The 23,322-nt window shown below is 43.7% G+C and overlaps 1 protein-coding gene across 1 annotated transcript in view; it reads right to left on the reverse strand.

Annotated features, from left to right (window-relative positions):
* The window catches only part of fstl4 (follistatin-like 4), a gene marked incomplete at its 3' end in the record, with an annotated part of 306,304 nt that overhangs the window by 266,010 nt on the left and 16,972 nt on the right, over positions 1–23,322 (reverse strand). The window contains exon 2 of the mRNA XM_083788296.1: positions 16,834–16,867. Coding sequence (XP_083644422.1) covers positions 16,834–16,867 — 34 coding nt within the window. The remainder of the gene's footprint in view (positions 1–16,833; positions 16,868–23,322) is intronic.

Below are 23,322 nucleotides of genomic sequence, written 5' to 3' on the forward strand. Positions count from 1 at the left end.
TGGATTTCAGGAGGTGTAGTTCCAGACTCTATAGACAGCAGCATTCAGAGATTGTGATGTCTGGCTAGTGGCAAGACTAGTAAAAACTGGCAGTGGCTGACAGGACTGTTCTAGAGAAACCCAGAATGACAGAAGTGTTCAGCTGTGTGCATATTCAGATGATGATATTACTATACTTAATAGTATAGATGATATTAATATACTTAAATTCCTATTAATTACAATGATGGAGTGCTGTGATTTTGTATTTTCTGTTTTGTATGTGTCCATGGAGTTAACATTACTCTAATTAATCTAATAGACGCCCAGGTGTGGTTAGAATATTTTAAAAGGTTATATTTGAACAAAAAAAAACATAGAAGGGTCCCGCACACTGTCAGAAACTTGCCAAAAAATGTTGCTCTATATTGGTCAACGTTTCGGTCGATTAGACCTTCATCAGGACAGACAGTGGTTAGAATATTGAAATATGTCTTCCCTGTGTATTTTTGGTTTCTTCCTGAAAGCTGAAAGCCTTTGAGTCAACAGGCCCAATCTAAATGGCAGTGATATAGTGACATCACAATGTCATCCCCTCCCCTAGCCTCGATACCCAGGCTTTCATTTCGTCTGCGCGAAAGATGAAAGCCTGGAAAAAGCCGTGGGCTGAACCAGTCTAAAAGTGGGAGTCAACCCTTCCGGGTGGGCGTCGCTCTAAATGATGTGACGTAGCGCTGCACTAGGGGGGAGAGGAGGGGCCGGGGGTGACGGACAGATCGATGAGATCCAATCAGGGTGCGCGCATTTCTGAGGCGCGACCCGCCCCTCTAGACCAGAAATGTCTCTGCTTAGGTCAGGCTATCCCCTCCCCTAACCCCTTCCACTTTATCATCACCACCCACCAGGCAAACTAGGCATACTTAATGAACTGGTGTGGACACATAAAATATCATTTTTAACACTTTCTGTACACTTAAAAACACTCTCTCTTAGTATAATCATAGTACCTGATGACCAGGTTTAAGGGGAGGGGGGGGGGGATGCAGCATTGCATCTTTAAGGAAAACGCACACACAGTGGTTGAGAAACAGTGGTCTATATAACCTATCTACTGTATGACGACTCACTCTCTGGTAAGATTTCAGCTCAGTCAGAGTCCCATTGACTTCCAGTATGTTAATATTACAAAACAACAAAATGTGAAAAAAAACAAAAACAAACACAGATGACGAGCCTACTGCAATGGCACGGCACTCCGTACAAAAAGCACAAAGAATACATTGAATAAATTAAAGAATTGTGTCAGTGACACCAGATCTGTATAGCCAGGTATGTTAGACTGAGTGGGTGTTTACTAAGTCTTATAGAGCGAACGTGACAGCATCTTATTAATATCCTCCTCTTCCCTGGAGGTATGCAAATATGCCTTGTCCTCTCTGCAGCGTGTGACAAAGTGCTGCCGAGGACCTCGCTGGTCCCCAAGCCCATCTCAATAACTTATTGTCAAACCCCAGCCATGCAGGCACGAGTGTGTGTGTGTGTGTGTGTGTGTGTGTGTGTGTGTGTGTGTGTGTGCGCGCGCGCGCGCGCGTGCATGCGTGTTCATATAGTAGGAGTGGGAGGAGAGAGAGAGAGAGAGAGAGAGAGAGAGAGAGAGAGCAGCAAATAATTTGACTTTAAGTCAGTATCTTTTGCTTTCAGCTCGTAAAGCCTTCAGTTGCTGATGGGGGCGGCAGTAAAGATTGAGACATAAGCATAAATAGTAGACTTCATGGGTGCTGTGGTCCACTGTGCACCACAGTTATTAAAGTCTGAGATTTTACATTTGTTTTTGTTTTTCTTCCTTCCTATGTTTCCCCTTTTTAAGTGTTGTCATTGTTCTGTATATAGTTTTAGTTTCCAAAGTGAGTTATGATGTTTTAGTTCAGTTTGTATTTCTTAATTTAAATACACTTAGTAAATATACCACTTTGTGAAGGCAATGGACTCACAGTCCCACAATTTGGAATCCCACCAACACTCCAGGATCCCACTGCAGGATCCAGGACCCGCCGGGCAGGCATAGTTTTACTGAGGTTAGGTTTAGGGCTAGGTTTAGGGTTAAGGTTAGGTTTAGGCATGGTTTTATTGAGGTTAGGTTTGGGTTAAGTTTAGGCATAGTTGCAAAAACGAGAACTGTTAATCACAGAAACTGCCAGCCAATCACAGCAGGGTTTTCCTGGAGCTGCGGTGGGATCCCAAATAAGTCATCACAGTCACGTTAACATCCCATTATGCCTCCTCATACTTGGTTGTGTTGACACTGTATCTTCTTGTGTGTTAATGTTGTAAGTATAAGTACACAATATACTTTCTGTAATAGTTTTTATACCGGTATATTAAACTAAAATGCTTAGTTTCTATTATTTTCCACCTCCACAGCTAGTTTTTAGTTTGTAGTTTAGTTTAAGTCAACTATAATAACCCTGCTATTCACTGTTCAGGGTGTACAGAAAAGGCCTCCTCAAAAACTCACAGCAGACACATTGTACTTTCTGAAGAAGTGTCTCTAGAGTTTTGTTATGAGTAAAAGCTCCTTTGAACTTTGTATCGCTGTAGCATCGAGTGTGTTTCCGACAGGCTGCGTCACAGCGGGGGGTCTGGCACCCTTGACTGCTCATGTAGAGATCTGTTACACTCAGGACTGCAGCTCGACTACTACAAAGAACAGTAAAGACAGCAGCTGAAATCACTGACTCGATGCTACTACTACTGTAACACGACTCCATGCTGTAGAGCTGCAAAAGGACAGCCCAAAACATCATTAAGGACACTACTCCTACTTGTTTTAAGTTCTGTTCGCACTCATTTAATAGAAATGCATGTCACGGTAGCATCAAATCGCACATTACCAGTTTCTCACCCACATTGTTTCATAGTTTCATATCGTACTGTAATGTATACATAGCCTACTGTATGGGTACATTGTGTATATACAGTAGTCTATATACTCTGTAGTAGGCCTATTTATTTTATTTTTCCTCCTTTTAGCTTCATCTCCTTTTTTGATGGAGGTCCTTCCTCTGTGTTAAGGCAGAGAACCAGAGCACAGGTTGTGTTATAATGACAATTAAGTTAAACCTGAACGTGAGGAGCCAGCGGAGTACAACACATGACGAGATTTAAGGAGCATGTAAATGTAAATTACATTCACATTACAAACACATTCCGTGAAGTTTGAGTAAAGTATATGCCACTAGAGAATAATCAGATTACACTACACGTAATACACGTCCATAGGGACCCAATCGACGCGTCAATCGACACCCCAGAGCTCCAATTTTGAAGGACTTCCGGCATTGATTGTGTTAATACAGAGATATGTCCGAAATATGCACCATGGGGTGCTCAGGAGGTGCAGCGGTGAAGTACAGTACCACCACAGAGACGTGGGCGGTGCATCCGGCCTGGTCGAGTGTCTATACAACCACTACTGGCCGTGTTCAGGGGAGAGAAGCTTGGGCACGGGGGTGAAATCAGCCCTCAACGGCTTCTGACATACATAGTAGGGGTTGGCCCTAGCTTGCGTCCAGCAGCCAAAACCCAGTAGTTACTTTCAGTGGCACCGCACGAAGCCACGGGTGAACATGTGTCGGACATTACTAACACTATACCCCTGACCCTAACTAACTATACCCCTAACCCTAACGCTAACCTCAGTCTTAACCCATTTTGGGGCGGGAACGCCTTTTTTGGTGTTTTAAACTTTAGGCTATTGAAAAAATAGCAGATCTACAAGCTTGTAGGTCTGCTATTTTTTTAAAGTCGTGAAAACGTGATGCAAATCTTTGAATATATATTTCAGAGCGAACATTTTTAACTAAAATATTTGCTTCTGGAGAGCATATTCTGGAACAACATATTTTGAGATGGGGGGTCCGTGGCCCAATAGAGATAATTCTGGGGGTCGTTTACATGAAAAAGGTTGAGCACCACTGACATAGAAACATGGGTTTTTCAGAAAACTATTAGGATTTAGAAGCCTTTTTTTTTATCGACATCAGTCCAAAATGTTAACCGGCCACGGTCCAACGCTTTACTTTATCGGCAAAAGAAAGTTGTTTGCAGTTGGCACAGAAATAGTGGCATAAGTAGGACTCTAACCCGGGAGGTATGGATTGAAAGTCTATTGACTAATGAGCCATGCTACAAGCTGGCTGCCAGAGTGGGTTTCCAGGCTCTAGTAGAACTATGACAACTCATGTAAATAGAAAGAACAGCCCCGCTTAGTAGGGGAGGGGTAATAAAAGCCTCACCCAGTTCGTCTTCTATCACTTCAGAGATTGTTAAATTACAGCAGGGTTTTACACTGCACACATCATCCAATTCCTTCCTTTGTTTCCGATGATTATTAAATCACATAGTATTAATAATGTAAATAAATATAATATAATCCAACTAGAAAAAGCAGCACATTGTGGGTATTATACAAACTGTCACGGCACCAATCTTTTACTGTCACTCTAGAGGTACACAAGTAGCTTTTAGCTGTAAGTGACATCGCAAGCAGCTGTGTGCGTGCGTGTGTGCGTGCATGAATGAACAATGTGCACCTCTTACCACAAATACAAAGACACTTCATTAACATTAGTCTCCTTTTTTTAGCCAAACAATACCACTTTAACTTGTTCAGAGTAGACTGCATAAAACCAAGCCCACTCCAATCGGGACAGTGAATCAGATTTGGACTGCCAGGCTGAACAGGGTTGATACTCTTTGGATCTGATCTATGCTAATCCAGTAGTGGTTCTCAAACAGGGTTCTTTGAAGGGGTTCCAAAGGGATTTGGTTCTGTTTGTACACTCTCAGAGTTATGGGGTTCCTTAAAATGAAACATGAACCACAGTGCACCTCTGAGGTGAAGTAACTTACTTACACTGAGTGAAAGTTACATCAAAGGTAAATCAAAGATAAAAAAAAAAAAAAAGAAGAATTTCTGGCTAGAAAATCCACCTTAATAGAGTGAAGTGCTCCCAAGATATTGGCAGGGGCCCTTGTTCAATGTCACTTTGTCAGTGCCTGTGCATTCCGGTACACTAGCATACTCAAAAAGAAATTAGAGCTCACAAAATAAATGAGCTAGACCGATACATAAAACTCTCATCTCAGAACACATCGTCGGCTCCCTGCTCACAATATTAAGTGGCTCAATGTGGAGGGGAGACAATCTATATGTGTATAATTCGCAGGCAAGCAATTCATGTACTACCCAAATATTAATTCACTTTTATACAGTTATGCTACCAGAGGAAGCCAATTCAAGAGCTGAACGGGAGAGAAGTATTTTGTTCATATTCTGTGGAAAGAAGGGCTACATGCAAGCCTCAAGTCTATTAGTGCTATTGTTAAGTTAAAACAAAGACTAAGGACTTCTATGACACATGTGTGCGCACACACACGGTGTGTGTGTGTGTGTGTGTGTGTGTGTGTGTGTGTGTGTGTGTGTGTGTGTGTGTGTGTGTGTGTGTGTGTGTGCGTGCATGTGCAAGCCCCAGTATTGATGTCCAATCATGCTCACACTGTCTGTAGCCTCTGCCAGTTGGAGCAAAGTGCTGTTCGGACGGAGTGCCACCATCAGTTCATCTCCACCCCCCAGGGGGCACACGCGTCCTCCCTAAGTCCTTCAGCTGTGTGTGTGGACACGCTCGGCACACACAGCTCACACCCACACCACACACACACACACACACACACACACAGCTCACACCCACACCACACACACACACAGCTCACACCCACACCACGTACTGCTCTGCTCTGCTCTGGCCCCTCTTTGACTTTCAGACTTTTGGGTGAAAATGATCGCGGTGCAAAACTCAGGCTGCTCCTTGATTAAATTACAGGGAGGGAAAGTCAAATAGCAGACGGGGCCATAACTCTTGCCTCGATCGAAAAAGGGGGGGACGACGACAAGATGACTGCAAGAGAGAGAGAGAGAGAGAGAGAGAGAGCTCCGATTTATGACGCGAATCACAAACGTGTATAACTGCACTTGCCGAAGATAGTGTAAATGTATTAGCAGGTCTATGTGACGTGGGGGCAAAGCAGCAAATCCTATTACATTTTACTATTCTGATTAAAGCCCCATCGGCTCAGTGGTTTCCAGGTCGGTATTTTATGAACTTTATGGCGAGTAGTCTTTATTGTACGACGGCGTAATGAAATCATATTTCATGGAGATTCACGGTGTGACATTTCTGATAACGAATTATTACTACCTGCAGTGAAATGATCCTTATTGCTTGTTTTAATTATATGGGATGTCTTCAGGAGACGGAGCGTAATCTCCTGTACGAGAGTACACCAGGTCAGCTCTATACCTAGCTGAAGACTGTAGGTGTGTGTGTGTGTGTGTGTGTGTGTGTGTGTGTGTGTGTGTGTGTGTGTGTGTGTGTGTGTGTGTGTGTGTGTGTGTGTGGTTCCGGACATACTCATTTCACGTCCCCTCCATCTTTGAGAGGAAGAAAAAGTTACTTCTGCTATTCTTGACATTATTCTTCCTAAATAATGTCTTAAATAATGTAAACAGAGGCAGCTCGAGCCTCGAGCTGTACTGGAGCCTGTATCGGATGAGGATTTCACGACAAAGTACCAAATATCTTTTTTTGGGAGCTTTGCTTCTGCTTGTGCCCTCAAGCCACAGTCAGGAGTTTTGCTAGAGAACACACATCCGGATCAGGTAAGGCTTTGCAGTGGCTGCAGGGTTTTGCGGTGTTGGCTGTGTTTTGCCTTGAAAACCGTGAAAAATCTGCGAAATTCACAATTTCACACCCACAAGCTAAAAGCACGTGTACAATTTTGCTGCACCAAATCGGACACCCCCACTTATGGAATGCCCTCTGCGCACTTGGTCAGCATCGTATGAATTGTCAAATGTATGTATGGAATATGAATGTATATCCTACCTAGCTACCATCCACCTATTTACACACACCTCCCACGCACGTCAGAGAGAAGAAAAACAAAGTGTGAGCGATGTGATAAAAGGCACATTTCACGTAATATCCAGCATTAGATGCAGCCTCCTGTGCAAGCGTGTTGTCTTTGAGCGTGTGAGGGAGCGGGCTCCTGACCGAGAGAGACAATGTAAACGTGGGTGGGATTTTCTTGTTTCTTGCTTTGTGATTTAATGATCGCCCCTACAGCCTCCAATAAACAGTTAGATGATCGCTCTCCACCTCCTGTGCGCATCCGCCCATATCTCTCTCTCTCTCTCTCATCTCTCACCTACTCCTTCCCATCCATACAGCCAACCCCCACCCCTACACATTCTACAACTCACCCTACTTCTCCTCTCCATTGATGTGTTACTGTACCTGCTGCCTGCTGCTGTAGCCTAGATGCAGCTCAATGAATCACTCATTTCTGTGCACCTGTACCACTTTGTGTGGATGTAGTCTTCAGGACGACCACGGATTGGATGCAACAGCCTGCGGGAGTGTGTGTGTGTAAGTGTTTTGGTTCCACGCGGCAGTGGAATTTACAGATCACCAAAAAAATGAATAATAACAATAATATGGCAGCCGCAAGCCACTTTGGGCAAACACACTTAAGGTGGTAGCATGAGCACACCTTACCTGTGCCACCCGTCGAGCTCTCGCTCTACGATCCTGTTTAATTTCCAGTGAGGTGGGGGCTGTTGTTGGGAGGACATGGATCGTTATAGCCGTAAACTCATACCCCTTAGCTCTCGTCAGAAACAGTTACAGTACATGTCCGTTACGATGCGAGACAAATTCACAAATGATTTACGATCGTTGGGATGTGAGACAGCTCACCATGGACAGCGCTCGAAGCTTTTGAGATACAAGACTTTGAAAATCATATCATGGCTCAATGATATGGCTCATGGATTAAAAATATCCCATAGCTGGTGGGGACGGAGGCGCCACCAGACATTGAGTGTGGATAGCTGATTGTGTGCATCGGCTATCGTCACCATTCTTCGCATGATCTCAATATGTGTTGAGATTTATTTACAAAAAAGAAAAAGAAAAAAGAAAATCTTGAAAAATTCCTCTCCTGTTACAATAGGCGGGATCGTGAGGCCAGTGTAATGTGCGAAAAACGCAGAAGAAGAGACCACTTCCGCCTGACCCGGAAGTGATTCATAGTTTAGCCACATCCTCATTCTAGGCTGTGTATCAATGCGCGATGGATTAACTTTATTATCGGGATCAAAGATTAGTGTTTTATAAGGTTTGTTTCATTTTGAGGAGAAAAAGGATTATTAAGCGTGCGTGCGGCCGCGTGTGCGTCGGATCGGGATATAGGTGTTTCTACCACGTGAGTAAAAAAAATAATATATATATATATATTTTTTTTATTATGCTGGATTAATGTTTATTAATCAAAACTCGTAGATGGTACAGTGGGGTACAGTAGAGTTACTATTCACGAGATTATCTGGTTCTGGTGCAAATTCGGATAACACAAATATTCTATTCTGGCGGTCTCCGGGAACAAAATAAGTACATATGAATGTAGGGTCCTTACACCGTCATTTTTATTTAAAAAACGCACCATTTAGTCTTAGTCCTATTTAGTCTTCTGAAAAACCTTAGTGAACTAAATGAACACTGCTTCCACGGTGAGAACCAGTGGTACCCGCCCGCCGTCTTCCTCCCTAGTCGTCCGTGACTTGTTAGAGGAGTCTCTCTGTCAACCTTGTCCCATCTAATGCTCACCCAATTACCGTCTAAATGAACCAAAGGACTGCCTAACTGGCTTTGCCTCTTCCCATTGTTTCATTTGCGACGGTAACGAACCCTGATGAGGCCTCCACACGGGTTCATAAATTAACCACTCAAGGCCAAATTAATCACCACGCCTTCATGAAGATGAATGAAGTGCAATATTCAGCTTTACATACAGAATGGAATGGACCTCTGCGACAACAATAGCAAACAGTGGAATGAGGAGCTATAGCATCAAGTAATAATTCAGTAATATAAAAATACTAAAGGCCTGTATTAAAGGGTATGATTTGGGTGAATACAAAATGAAAATCAACATCCTAATACTGTCCAATAATTAGATAGGGAGGGGGGTGAAATTATGACATGCAGTTGCTGCTGTCAAAATATGACTCCCCAGTTTTTTTAAATACTCGTTTAACTAGTTAACTAGTTAACATCCAAATACTTTACAATCTTTAGATAGGGAGGGGGTGAAAATATGACGGGCAGTTTCTGCTGTCAAAATATGACTCCCCCAGTAAAAAACTAATATTACATTCCCATTATGTGTCTGAGCAAATCGATGATGATGTATGATGGTACATCATCCATTCATTGTAAATGGGAATTTACACCTGGTGTAGGGCAAAAATAGACGATTTGTTCGTCTACATATGACGTAAATTCTCCATTCATTGTCAATGGCATTTAATGTTTGTGCTAGTGCCCCTCAAAATGTACTTGAGTAAAAGGACTAAACTAATGGCATCAATATAATACTTACTATATACAACGTAAAAGAACCAACATCTTAATATAAATCTACAAAGTGGTGTGCATATGCGACACGCAGTGTTGCCATGTGTGCTGCTGGTATAGCATCTAGAATCTCTGTGCCTGACGGCTGGATATCTACTGCGTGCTGCATGCCGTGTCAAAGCCATTTTCCGGGGAAACATCTGTGTGTAGCAGACAAAACTGGGACAATTTAATTAATGCCACCATATCAAAGTGAAGATCACAGACGTGACTATACAGTATAAGGCTTGTCACGCAAAAGCTGCGAGAGAGACCTTGCAGGGAGCTTAATACTGTAGCTTAGTATACAACACAATGTATATTTTTGCTACTTTTCAGTAACTCTTTTATAAGACGAAGTAGGGCATTCATTTATTGGGGGGAAAAAACCTAAAGAGTTGAATTATGGAGATACAAGGTTTCTGCCCGAGAGGAAATGTGGAGGGGAAAGAGAGAGAGAGACAGAGACAGAGAGAGACAGAGACAGAGAGAGAGAGAGTTAAGAGAGTCAAGAGAGACAGAGAGAGACACAGAGAGAGACAGAGAGTTAAGACAGAGACAGAGGAAGACACAGAGAGAGACAGAGAGAGACACAGAGAGAGACGGAGAGAGACAGAGAGAGAGACAGAGAGAGACACAGAGAGACAGAGAGAGACAGAGAGAGAGACAGAGAGGGACACAGAGAGAGACAGAGAGAGACACAGACAGACAGAGAGAGACACAGACAGACAGAGAGAGACAGAGAGAGACACAGACAGAGACAGAGAGAGACACAGAGAGAGACAGAGAGAGACACAGAGAGAGACAGAGAGTTAAGACAGAGACAGAGGAAGACACAGAGAGACACAGAGAGAGACGGAGAGAGACAGAGAGAGAGACAGAGAGAGACACAGACAGAGACACACAGAGAGACACAGAGAGACAGAGAGAGAGACAGAGAGGGACACAGAGAGAGACAGAGAGAGACAGAGAGAGACACAGACAGACAGAGAGAGACAGAGAGAGACACAGACAGAGACAGAGAGAGACACAGAGAGAGACAGAGAGAGACAGAGAGAGACACAGACAGAGACACACAGAGAGACACAGGGAGAGACAGAGATAGTTAACAGAGAGACAGACAGAGAGAGACAGAGAGAGTTAACAGAGAGACAGACAGAGAGAGACAGAGACAGTTAACAGAGAGACAGAGAGTGGACGAGGCAGCAGCCCTGCCAGCGGCAGTGGCATCGGCAGACAGCCGATCCCAGTGAGGTGCACTGATCATCTTCCAAGACAACGAGCGCAGAGCAGGGGGCCAGAAAAAGCACACCCGTGAAATGCATTTGCATGTTTGTTCCTGACAGCGGCTCTCGTTTAGCATGCAAACCAGCGACGAATAATTAGTCTCAAGAGGGGAATAAACCACGGAGGGACAAAACACACAAAAGCCGTCGATATTAAAGAGATTGCTCTCACAACGAGCAGACATCTCGTGAAGTTTTTAGACTCTTACGGGTATTTGACGGTGCTCAATGGCGGAGGCCTTTCTCTCCTCCATCTCACTTCTCCAGTGCTTTGCTCAGTTTTCTTTTAGACTACGGAGACTATAGCTGAAGAGCGGAGGTCAGGGTTTCTATACGCCAAATAAGATTGGAAGATTGCGAAGGAGAAAAAGAAAGAGACTGAGACTTTATTCTCTCAGAGATCTGGCACACATTCATTACGTTACATTACATTAATACATCAGCAAGAATTTGGTAAAAATAAATGACAGCGTCACAGAACCAATGCGAATACTTTAAGGTGGTCCTTCAAATGGGAGGGTATTCAGGATGGTTTCGTAACAGTGGGGCCAGTGGGCAAGACCGATGTTTCGATGCTACTGCATCTCCGTCAGAATCATGACTATGCGAGACCACCAGAGAGGGCTGACCATGTGACTGGCTGCAGTTTACAGTGTGATGCAAGCCTGGCATCAGGTCACATGTAGTACTGCATCCTGTTGATCACACACACACACATCTCAATAGATCATTCTGTCAGTAGCTATGTGCTCCTTCAGACGCACACACACAATGGAAACCATACAGCCACCTGAAAAGCTGACACGCACCACCAGTGGGAGTCAGCCGGGCCCTCCCGCATGCATCGCTACATCTGGGAACCAGGAGATGGCGCCATAGGAGGAGATGACCTACCTCGCCAGCAATGGACCACACTGAACCGCTTAAGAACTGGGTTTGGGCGCTTCAATGCATCAATGCAGAAGTGGGGATTGGCGGACAGTGCCTGCATGCGAGTGTGGTGACCCTGAGCAGACCGCCGACCATATCATCAACACCTGCCTCTTATACAGACCACCCTCGGAAGCCAGCCTCTTCGACCTGGGACCAGAGATGCTTGGCTCCATGACACCGAGTTGGACCTCTGATGTTACAGTACACGAAAGAAGAACCACCAGTTTCTCTATCTTGACAAAAAGCATGCACGCACACGCACACGCACACAGTACACACACACACACACACACACCTGAAAAGCTAACGCACACCGCCAGTTTCCCTCTCTTGACATAAAGCCTATTGTGTCGACATTAATACCTCCAGATTTCCAACCCGTCTGCTGCTAAGACACGGATTTTAAACACCAGCTGTACATCACCTTGCAAAGCACTTGGTTTAACATTTTGTGGACTTAACATTCTGTGAATATCAACTGAAATGCTCTCATCGCTGCCAGCGTTCACTCACCCCACACACAGCCATCACTGAGCAGGAGGTCTGATTCCAGCTTTGAAGAAACTTTGGGTTGGCCAAAGTTAACAATAGTACAACATTCAATGTTCCAGTAATCTAAGCTAGGGCTTAAGGTGAGAAGACTGATGTGTTGGGTCCAACCATTTTCAAATGTTTCCACCTAACAGTCTCTACTTCAGAAGCTCTGAAGATTCGTTGAAAACATATAGCAGTTGCCATGTTAACTCCCTATTTCCGGTTTGCCCGAGCAGTCGCGTATATCACTGATTCTCTAATATACTAATACTATCTACTTGACATCAAAGCCTATAGCCATCCAGCAGTTTAGCAGAATTGGGAATTATATTCCATTTGGGGAAGACTGGATTACACTGTTCCATCTCTTCGAAGAGTCGATGAAAGCTTCCTATTCTCAATGTTTTACTTGAGAGCTAGCTAGCTCTCACTAGCTTTAAGAAAATACCTCAAAAGCCAAGAACATTGGCTTCTCTGACAAAAAGCATTGGGTGTGTGCGTGACCGTGCGCGTGTGTGTAAGTGCCCTGGCGACCACGTGCATGTAGCTTTCCTTTCCTCTCCAGCGCTATCGGGGAATAACAATAGCGTTATTCCACTTGTCAATCAACTTACCCTGGGGCGGGTATAAGGGCTAAAACAAATGAAAACCTGGGGGATTGACAGCATCCATGTAGTGATACCTGTTCAAAGCCGCTCTAAAACAGGAGGGAACAACAGCGCTGATACCAGGTGCTTTGTACCATGAAAGGGGTAATAATGTCAAGACAGACGCTTGTCATCGTTGAACCTGACACAATACGTTGCCGTTTTCTGTCACCGTTTTTCGAGTTCTTCCGCAAAAAAACCAAGAAGAAACCCTTTTTCTTTCTCTCTTTATTTTTGAGGGGCGCTGCAGCTTTTGTCCCCACAAAAAGCCTCCAACACAAACATTAAATGCCATTGACAATGAAGGGAAATGTACGTCATCTTGTCCCCACACATCTCATATTTGCCATCGACAATGATAGGAGAAATTAGGTCAAATGTCCGCCAAATATGACGTGAATTTAATGAATTGCATTTTTAATATAACCATTTACAATGGTTCATTCATTCATACATTGGGGGGTGAAACGGCGAACAGTTGACGCCAGCGTCCTCACTTCCCACATCTATGGTGGCAAGCTCACACCGACGAACTCATTGGAGGCAATGTAGGGTTCAGTGTCTTGCTCAAGGACACTTCGACATGTAGACAGGAGGAGCCGGGATTCGAACCGCCGACCCCAGGGATCATTGGACGACCTGCTGTACCTCCTGAGCCACAGCCGGCCAACAAGCATTCTGATTGGCCAGTACGTGTTGATGCATGATGATGTACGATGATAAGAGCGCCCCTCACTTCACACGGGTGGCATTTATTTATGCATTTCCCGCAACTTGGGATTTCAGTTCTAGTCGGGTATAAAAAATTAATGGACCGACTACAGAGAGTTGATCCAGAGCCGTGCCCCATTATTTCTGGTTCTCTAGTGTTTTTCTTTAACCTTCATACATCATAGTTGTCATTCTGTGTCAGGTTTAATCCAGGTCTGCAGACAGGTTCCGTGCCTTTGCTGTCAGGGCTCCTTGCCTCTCAAACGACCTGCCTGCATTGGGAGCTCAGGCTTGATAACTCGGTCATTTCTTAAAACGTACAGTACTTCTATGAAAAGGCCTTTCCTCTTGATTTAATTAGTATTTTATTTCAGTGGTTCTCAAATAATTCCGTGTCTAGGACTGAAACAAGACTCCCCAGGGAAACCCCATGTAAGATTTGTGATGATAAAATGTTTCAAGGATATTCAACACGTATTCTCATTTTTGAGTGTTGCAGCCACTCTTTTTATGTGTGTCCCTGGCTGGCTGGCTGGCTGGGACCCTCCGAACATGGAAATAGCGTTTTCAGTGAAATAGTGTCACTGTTGCGCAGCCACACCCACACACACACACACACACACACACACACACACACACACACACACACACAGTACAGTACAAGTACAGTACAGCACCACTCAGTTCAGACCGGTCAGATTTTTCAAGATTGTTTAGCAAATAAGCTTGCAATGCGCCACAAAGCTTGAAGATCGTCTACTTTCAATATAGTATATACACAGTAGGGTTGAAGTGGTTAAACTGGAACCCCCTCAGGGACCCATGTCGGACCCGGAACCCCACTTAGATTTTTACAGTTTGACTTTCTTAATGATTTATTTCTTACTGTCCTTAGTTATTTAGAAAATGTTTTCACATCCTCATTATTACTGATAACAGTATAACTCAGCCGTATTGTTCTCTATCTTGCATCTACAATTTGCTCACCCATTTGTTTTTGTCTTCCGTTTTATGTAACGCTCTTTGTAAGTGTTATTATTATTAAGTGGAAGGTGAAATGTGGCCCCTCGCCTGCTGCAATGCATAATATTCCATCAAAACATGTTGTTTACTAAAATATTATTTATGTATTGATTACATAAAATAGTTATATAGGCTCTATGGGCTGGCAAGTAGACTACATCCAGAAGTTCAGAACATTTCGCATCGCATGAGCTTGTAGATCATCAATTTTCACAACTTTTTTTTTTGCGTGACACTGTTGTATATGGCAAAGTACGCTACAAAACATTAAAAAGCTGCGACATGGAGATACAAGGTTTCCGCCCGACGGTGCTGTTTACAGAGGGAAGGGGCTCATGGAACGCTGAGCAGTCAGCCGGAGAGTGATTGCTGCAAAGCGCTATGCTAATCCCGTCACATCTTCCTCGTCCCGTCACACGGGCGCTTCAAGGGGAAAAACTCGCCAGGCGGGAAGGCGGCGGCGACGTGACGATGTCATACAAAGGAAGCACGAGGAGTTCATTTCACAGAAGAACAAAATAAATCATCATCTCGACGGTATAGATGCCAGCGGCGTCACACACAAGAAACATCTTTTCAGATAAAACACCGACTGCAAGAAGACTGAGTATATAAAAAAACAAAGCAATCAGCCTCTCAGGATATAAAAAAGAAAACTCTGGAAATTCTTGAGATAAACAAGCTATGAATGAAAGATGACAGAGGCGAAATAAATGCCCCCCATGGCCACTACCGAGATGTGTTGCAATGGTTGAGAAGCCCATCGTCTGGAACACACCTATACTGTGTTCATGATTCAATATGTCTCTACTGTTTACTCTGCGTTCCTCAATGGCGCAGTTTGTGCTCCGTCATATGGTGGTGTCGCACAGCTGAGATAAAGAAAGAATGCAAGATAGAAGACAAAAGAACGGCTTGGAGAGAAAAGTGTCCAGATTGGGTTTTAAAAATAAATTAATTTTCTCTGTCTTTTCTTTTTATTTTCATATGAAAGCAGAGAATCATAGCAAAAGCATGAGCTAGTTATACTGCCGAATATTGTAAGTAGTTTTGGAACTAGAATAATAGAGAATATAGAACCCACAAGAGAGAAAACAGCCTCTCTGTGGTTTGCATGCTCAACCAGGAATAGTCTCAACTCCAAGATACAGCCAAGGAATTCTCAATTCAGGCCAACAATTTAGCATGCCTGGCAATAATGCTAATCTAAATAAAAAATAATTAATTTGCGACTTGGGCCGCAGAGAATATAAGTAGCCGATGGGACGACATGCAGAGCAAACCGTGCTTAATCATATCTGACATGGAATTGAGTGAGGAAACGGCAGACAGTTGAATAATTATTCATCCGGCATACATTATTCAACCTGGGTAACTGTCCATTACTTCAGTCAGGGCTGTCGCTTACAATGAACAATCAGAGTACCCCCCCCCACTACTCACACACATTGGTATTACTATCCTTGTGAGGACATCGACATTTTAGGACAGCATAGCAGTTTTATAGTTTACCTTCCGTTTCCCTTTTGTTAACCCTAACTCTATAGCCATATATCCACAAGATACAATCACACTCACATATGTAGCGCTGTGATTGTGAGTTTTGTAGATCTGGTGCATAACACAAGCATGCAACCAAGTATAAATCACTCATAACTAACCCCAACCCCTAAACCTGAGCTCTAAATACCGGTACTTAATCCTAATCTGAACCCGAACAAGCTTTTCCTAATTGTAAGGCTCCGCTTTAACCATAAAAAACAACAATTTGTGAAATGTTGTGTTGCGTACAAGGAATATTCTCCTGCCAATGTCTATTATCCAATTCTACTATACTTGTGAGGACATTTGGCCCTCACAATAGTAATACAAGAACACACACACACAGAGAATCATGAAGATTCAATGTGAAATGTATTGCGAAATAAATTTCTCTGACGATTGAGTAGGCCATGGTTCGTACTCCACATTGTTATGAAACCTGGAGATTCAATGTGGTTTGCAGAAAGGTGAAATGACAACATTTTTCATTGGCGATTGGGTTGTTAAGGCATACAGAACCACACAGTATGGCCTATTTTGAAAAAACGCTCTTTGGTTTGAACACACACATGTGCTCACTCACACTGACGCACGCTCACGCACACGCACACACGCACACACGCACACACACACACACACACACACCACTGTAAGTGTACTCACATTGATCGATGCTCCCGTCTGCTCTCCTTTTCTCCTGCAAACGAGAGAACACACACAAAAAGCGGTTATTATGGGCTTGCAGCAGAGAGAGAGAGAAGAGAGTGAAGAAAGCAGCCCTCGCTGCCTCTCTCAGGCAGACTCCCACATGAACCATACAGAACATACACTTCTTCCTCTTTCAGAGACAAGAGCAGGACGTACAGTAGACACACAGAGGGAGAGAGGATGTACAGTAGACACACAGAGGGAGAGAGGATGTACAGTAGACACAGAGGGAGAGAGCAGGACGTACAGTAGACACACAGAGGGAGAGAGCAGGACGTACAGTAGACACACAGAGGGAGAGAGGATGTACAGTAGACACAGAGGGAGAGAGGACGTACAGTAGACACACAGAGGGAGAGAGGATGTACAGTAGACACAGAGGGAGAGAGGACGTACAGTAGACACACAGAGGGAGAGAGGATGTACAGTAGACACAGAGGGAGAGAGCAGGACGTACAGTAGACACACAGAGGGAGAGAGCAGGACGTACAGTAGACACACACAGGGAGAGAGCAGGACGTACAGTAGACACACAGAGGGAGAGAGGACGTACAGTAGACACAGAGGGAGAGAGGACGTACAGTAGACACACAGAGGGAGAGAGGACGTACAGTAGACACACAGAGGGAGAGAGGATGTACAGTAGACACAGAGGGAGAGAGGACGTACAGTAGACACAGAGGGAGAGAGGACGTACAGTAGACACACAGAGGGAGAGAGGATGTACAGTAGACACACAGAGGGAGAGAGGATGTACAGTAGACACAGAGGGAGAGAGCAGGACGTACAGTAGACACAGGGAGAGAGGACGTACAGTAGACACAGAGGGAGAGAGGATGTACAGTAGACACAGAGGGAGAGAGCAGGACGTACAGTAGACACAGGGAGAGAGGACGTACAGTAGACACACAGAGGGAGAGAGCAGGACGTACAGTAGACACACAGAGGGAGAGAGGACGTACAGTAGACACACAGAGGGAGAGAGCAGGACGTACAGTAGACACACAGAGGGAGAGAGCAGGACGTACAGTAGACACACACAGAGGGAGAGAGCAGGACGTACAGTAGACACACAGAGGGAGAGAGCAGGACGTACAGTAGACACACAGAGGGAGAGAGCAGGACGTACAGTAGACACACACAGAGGGAGAGAGGATGTACAGTAGACACAGAGGGAGAGAGAATGTACAGTAGACACAGAGGGAGAGAGCAGGACGTACAGTAGACACAGAGAGGGAGAGAGGACGTACAGTAGACACACACAGAGGGAGAGAGCAGGACGTACAGTAGACACACAGAGGGAGAGAGCAGGACTACAGTAGACACACAGAGGTACAGTAGACACACAGAGGGAGAGAGCAGGACTACAGTAGACACAGAGGTACAGTAGACACACAGAGGGAGAGAGCAGGACTACAGTAGACACACAGAGGGAGAGAGCAGGACGTACAGTAGACACAGAGGGAGACAGCAGGACGTACAGTAGACACACAGAGGGAGAGCGCAGGACTACAGTAGACACACAGAGGTACAGTAGACACACAGAGGGAGAGAGCAGGACTACAGTAGACACACAGAGGTACAGTAGACACACAGAGGGAGAGAGCAGGACTACAGTAGACACAGAGGTACAGTAGACACACAGAGGGAGAGAGGACGTACAGTAGACACACAGATGGAGGTTCCCATGGAGGATGGAGGGAACATTACAAATAAAAAGGGAAGACGGAGAGATGGAGAGGGAACATGGCATTTGACATGTAGGAAGAGAAAAATAACGAGTCTTGCCTTGGGCTAGTTTATCCATCATGAAAACAACACTTGGCATGGTGCGAAAGGCTGTAGCTTAGCTACACATTAACATGTCCCAGTAGTAGCTTAACTACTTTTGAATGGTAGCTTTAAAGTATTCATCTATTTTCGTGTTCTAAATGTATACATGCCTGAGATGCTAAGTGACGTCTCTCACCAGCTCAAAAGTCGGCGATAAATCTGCTTCTATTTATATCTTCTGCTGTATTTTGTGTCTACTTTCACTATAGAGGCATATTCCGCCTCATTGTATTTCTATTTTGACCAACTCACGTATATTTGAAGTGTTTGTTGTGTTCATGTTTTATGTTTGTCGTCTTGTTTGTCTTGTCTTGTGACATCGAGGTTATACAATACATAATTTCACCCACTCTTTTTTACAACTGTAAACCCGTGATGTGACAACAAAAGCTGAAGTGCAGCTTGACAAAAGCGACAACATTTGAAGAGGCGCGTCAATAATAAATGGCACAACAGAAGAGTTCTGAGTGCAGTCAGTCCTTCACAGAGAATTCTCCGTCTACATCCATTTGTAGCTTTCACACACATCATATGTTTTATTCAATCACTCAATGTCACAACATACATTTCCCCCAGCCACATCAACAACATTACTGTAGGTACTAGCTTAGTGAGTAGGGAGTAGGGCTGTGAGGGCTCAACCTTTCGTCCATGCTAAACCCCTTATCCATAAACTAATTTGTGGAATTGTGGAAATTATGAATCGATTTTGAATCGTTTATCATTTTTATTATAGAGAGAGAGATTGAGAATGTGTGCTTGAACGCTGTTCTGAAGCGAGCGTAGGTATACAGTAGGTGGGCATTTACATTATAGTACTATATTGGTACAGTTAGATTTGCTAATTAATTACTCCAGGGACTGGAGCTATTGTACAGCAGCAGTACAGCGAGCAATTAAGGATTAGTGAGGGTGTCCAAAAAAGCGTAATAAAATGCACCCAATGTATAAAAGACTCTTGCACAAAAAAAGGTCTTGATGGCAAAATCTTTACCGATTTCACCTTCTACGTTTATCCAAAGTTAAAGTAAATTCTGATGGGTTCAATGTTTATTACACACACACACACAGTCACACACACACAGTCACACACACACACACACACACACACACACACACACACACACACACACACACACACACACACACAAAATAGCAAACAGAGCTATAAGTTCACATTGCATCGCTTTACGACACGTTGTGAGCCTGTAGATCAGCAATGTTTTGCTACTTTTGTGTGATACTGTAGTATGACGAAGTAGGGCTTTAATTTAAGTAGGGCTTTAATTTAAGTAGGGCTTTAATTTAAGCAGGGCTTTAATTTAAGCAGGGCTTTAATTTAAGTAGGGTGAGAAAGAAAAAACATAAAACATTGAAACACACATGCCCAAAATAGGGACGCGAGATGCGAAGTGGTTAAAGGTTAAGCACAGTTGGAATCGTTTGCTACTACTAGTGCTAGCCTGTTGTGGGCGGGAAATGCTCAAATGGTTGAAGGCTAAATGGATTGCATTTATTGTACATTTATGCTTTTTTTTCTGGTCTTATGACCACTCAAAATGCTCTTCATAATGTACTGTACGCATGCTTCACAATCATCCATTCACAAACACTGGCACAGCGGAACACTGTTACAGATTACATGTTACGCACGCACACCGTATAGGTAAGTTGTTTTCACCAGGGGGTGCAGACAGAGTGCAAGCGGCCACACCCCCTGCTGTGAGAAGAAAAACACACACATTCGCTGTTTTAAACCCAGATACAATTACTTGGCAGGTGTTCAAGACAAGTTGTTCTCAAAGTGGGGTCTGGGTCGCCAAGGGGTCCTAGGGGTCCTCCAGAAAAAATGGATAGTATTGCGCCAAGATGTTCGGGTATTTTTGGAAATACCTACAAGCTCACAACCCGTAGCAATGCGTTTTGAACTTGTAGATTGGCTAATTTCAAACATTCCTTTAAAAACAATTTGAAAACTTGGCTAATTTCAAACATTCCTTTAAAAACAATTTGAAAACTTTTTAACAACACAAATCTTGTGATGGGGTCTGCGACCAAATGTTAAGATGAATTATGCTAAGGATGTGTACACACGTCTTTTCTAATCAAACTGTGGGGGGCCTTGGACATGTAAACATGTCTTTAGGTACTTTTTAATTATACCAAATGAGATCACTAATTCAATTAAAAAGGCCTTTCCTTCTTCAACGATCCTAGACCGGTTACGCTCATTCGCACTGCCGTTCACTTCCTTGTTTACGGCCTTAAAAAAAGTGTCTTTACTCTAAATCTACGGCGCTCTCCCAAGCCCCCAGTAAGGCTATCCAACGTTGAAGATGCCACTACCTACTGGAGAAATGTGGAATTAACCTAGACTTAACCTAGCATCTCGTTTGGAATATAAACACTTCTAGAGAGACTTTAGATGTGACAGCGCAAAGTAGTAACTAGTAACGGAAGATTATGCCTCCGGTTTTAGGCTTTTCAGAGTCTCATCTACTTGGCACTCTAGCGCCTTTATGAAAAATTCCCCGGCAAAAATATTAAGTGGGTCTTTGACATGAAAAGAAAAAGTTTCAAAAACTTTTCTAAGAGACAGAGCAGGCTTTGGCTTTATAATAAGACAGGCAATAACGATGCATCATTCTCTCTCTCTCCCTGTAGGCAGAGAAAACCAAGACATTTAAAATCTTAACCTTTATTTGACTGAAACAAAACTGACAAGTATTTATCATGCTTGGCAGATTACAGATAATGTTAATGACAGAAATCGATTCATAATTAAGTGTGGTTTGGGGATCTTAAAAGAACACGGGAGAGCTTGCGTCATCATGTTGCAATTATCACAAACATAACCTAATGGCGCAATAATAGCGGCCCGTCGAACATATTACAATACAATATATAGATATTGAATAACAAAAAAATCTTAGTTATGAATATTTATTTTCTAAAATAGTATTTTATTCTCCTACCCCAATCGCATTATTTGTTTTTAAAGTTTTTCTTTGTGGCTTTCAACTTTATTTTATATTTTTTATGGAGGGACAGACAGTATAGGCTGAAAGGAAAAGGGGAGAGAGATGGGGGGATGACATGCAGTAAAGGCCGTCGGGATCGGGAGTCGAACCCGCGGCACACTGCCAGACTGGATTACCAGCCAAGGTGCCTGGACCACTGAGCCACGGCCCAGGCCAATCGCATTATCATCTATTCTATATGAATACCGTGACAGATTTATTTGGTGTGAAGGCGAGTCCCCTCAGCACTACGACTTCCTGTGGATACTGGATATGTCCTGTATACTGTACACGCAGACTATATAGTATATTATTGTTGTCATTGTTGTTTGCGAATGGAAACAAGACCGCACAGTCTTTCTTCGGCGCTATCCGTTTGGACCGATGTGCTTTGACTGTACCCTGTACTGTCCACGTACAGTACCATAGGGCTGGGCGATATGACAAAATCTCATATCACGATATAGAATTTTTTATATAACGATATACTCATGATATAGCATATTTTTTACGATACCTATTTTTTTATCTACATTTTTTATTTTTGTTCAGGCCGAGTACTTCACTGTACTTGGGCTGTACTGTACTGTACTGTACTGTACTGTACTGTACTGTACTGTACTGTACTGTACTGTACTGTACTGTACTGTACTGTACTGTACTGTACTGTACTGGGCTGTACTGTACTGTACTTGGGCTGTACTGTACTGTCTGTGTGTTAGGCTGAACAACAGTGACAATAATTATGCTATTTCCGTGCTCGGATACAGGGACACAGGGACACACGCATACGCAGCAGGAGGACTGCACAGGTAAGAGGAAAGACGTAGAATAAGTTTGCACCCGACGGACAAGCTCAATTGTTCAACTGTGTAAAACATGCGTGGCTCACGCAGTTTATCAATTTGACCCAACATGAAACATGAAACCTGCAACAGTGAATGGCCGGTTACTTTAGTGTTACTCCGCTCTGAATCTCGTCAGCCATCATCTCCCTTCATGTTTGTTATGAAATAACAGCACAGCGTGGCTGGGCGCTGTGACGTAAAATACTGCCGTAACGCTTGTTTTGCGACACAACGATATAAACGATAGAGAAAAAGATTCACGATAGACAGTTTCTATCGTCTATACCAGGGGTCCTCAACTAGAAATGCTGAAGGTCCACAAATAATTTTTGAATTAGGCCATGGTCCAGTCTCATGCGCGCGCAAATACAATTGCGGGTCTCGGGACACGTTGGCCCCACAGGGTGGGGCTTCCCCCCCTCGCCCCCCACCCCTAGAAACAGCTATGCCTGTTTAGTACAGTCAAACCAAGCTTATACAAATCGGTTCCATCCAACCAACCAATACTGTCTGTGGTGCAGATTATGAAAATATTTTTTTCACCTTGACAAATATTCATTATTCATCTCCAAAAATCCAATTTTGTTCACACATTCAACTGAATGTGTGAACATGTCACTGCGACCCCAGCTAACAGCTAGTAGTGAGCCAGTCAGCGCAACATTGTCATCATGACATGCCGGCCCATAATACACAGGCACACACAATTAGTCGGTCCACATTCAGAGCGTTAATTGCGTTGC

The sequence above is a fragment of the Protomyctophum parallelum genome (genome assembly GCF_964188405.1).
Source record: "Protomyctophum parallelum genome assembly, chromosome: 1".
Classification (NCBI taxonomy): domain Eukaryota; kingdom Metazoa; phylum Chordata; class Actinopteri; order Myctophiformes; family Myctophidae; genus Protomyctophum; species Protomyctophum parallelum.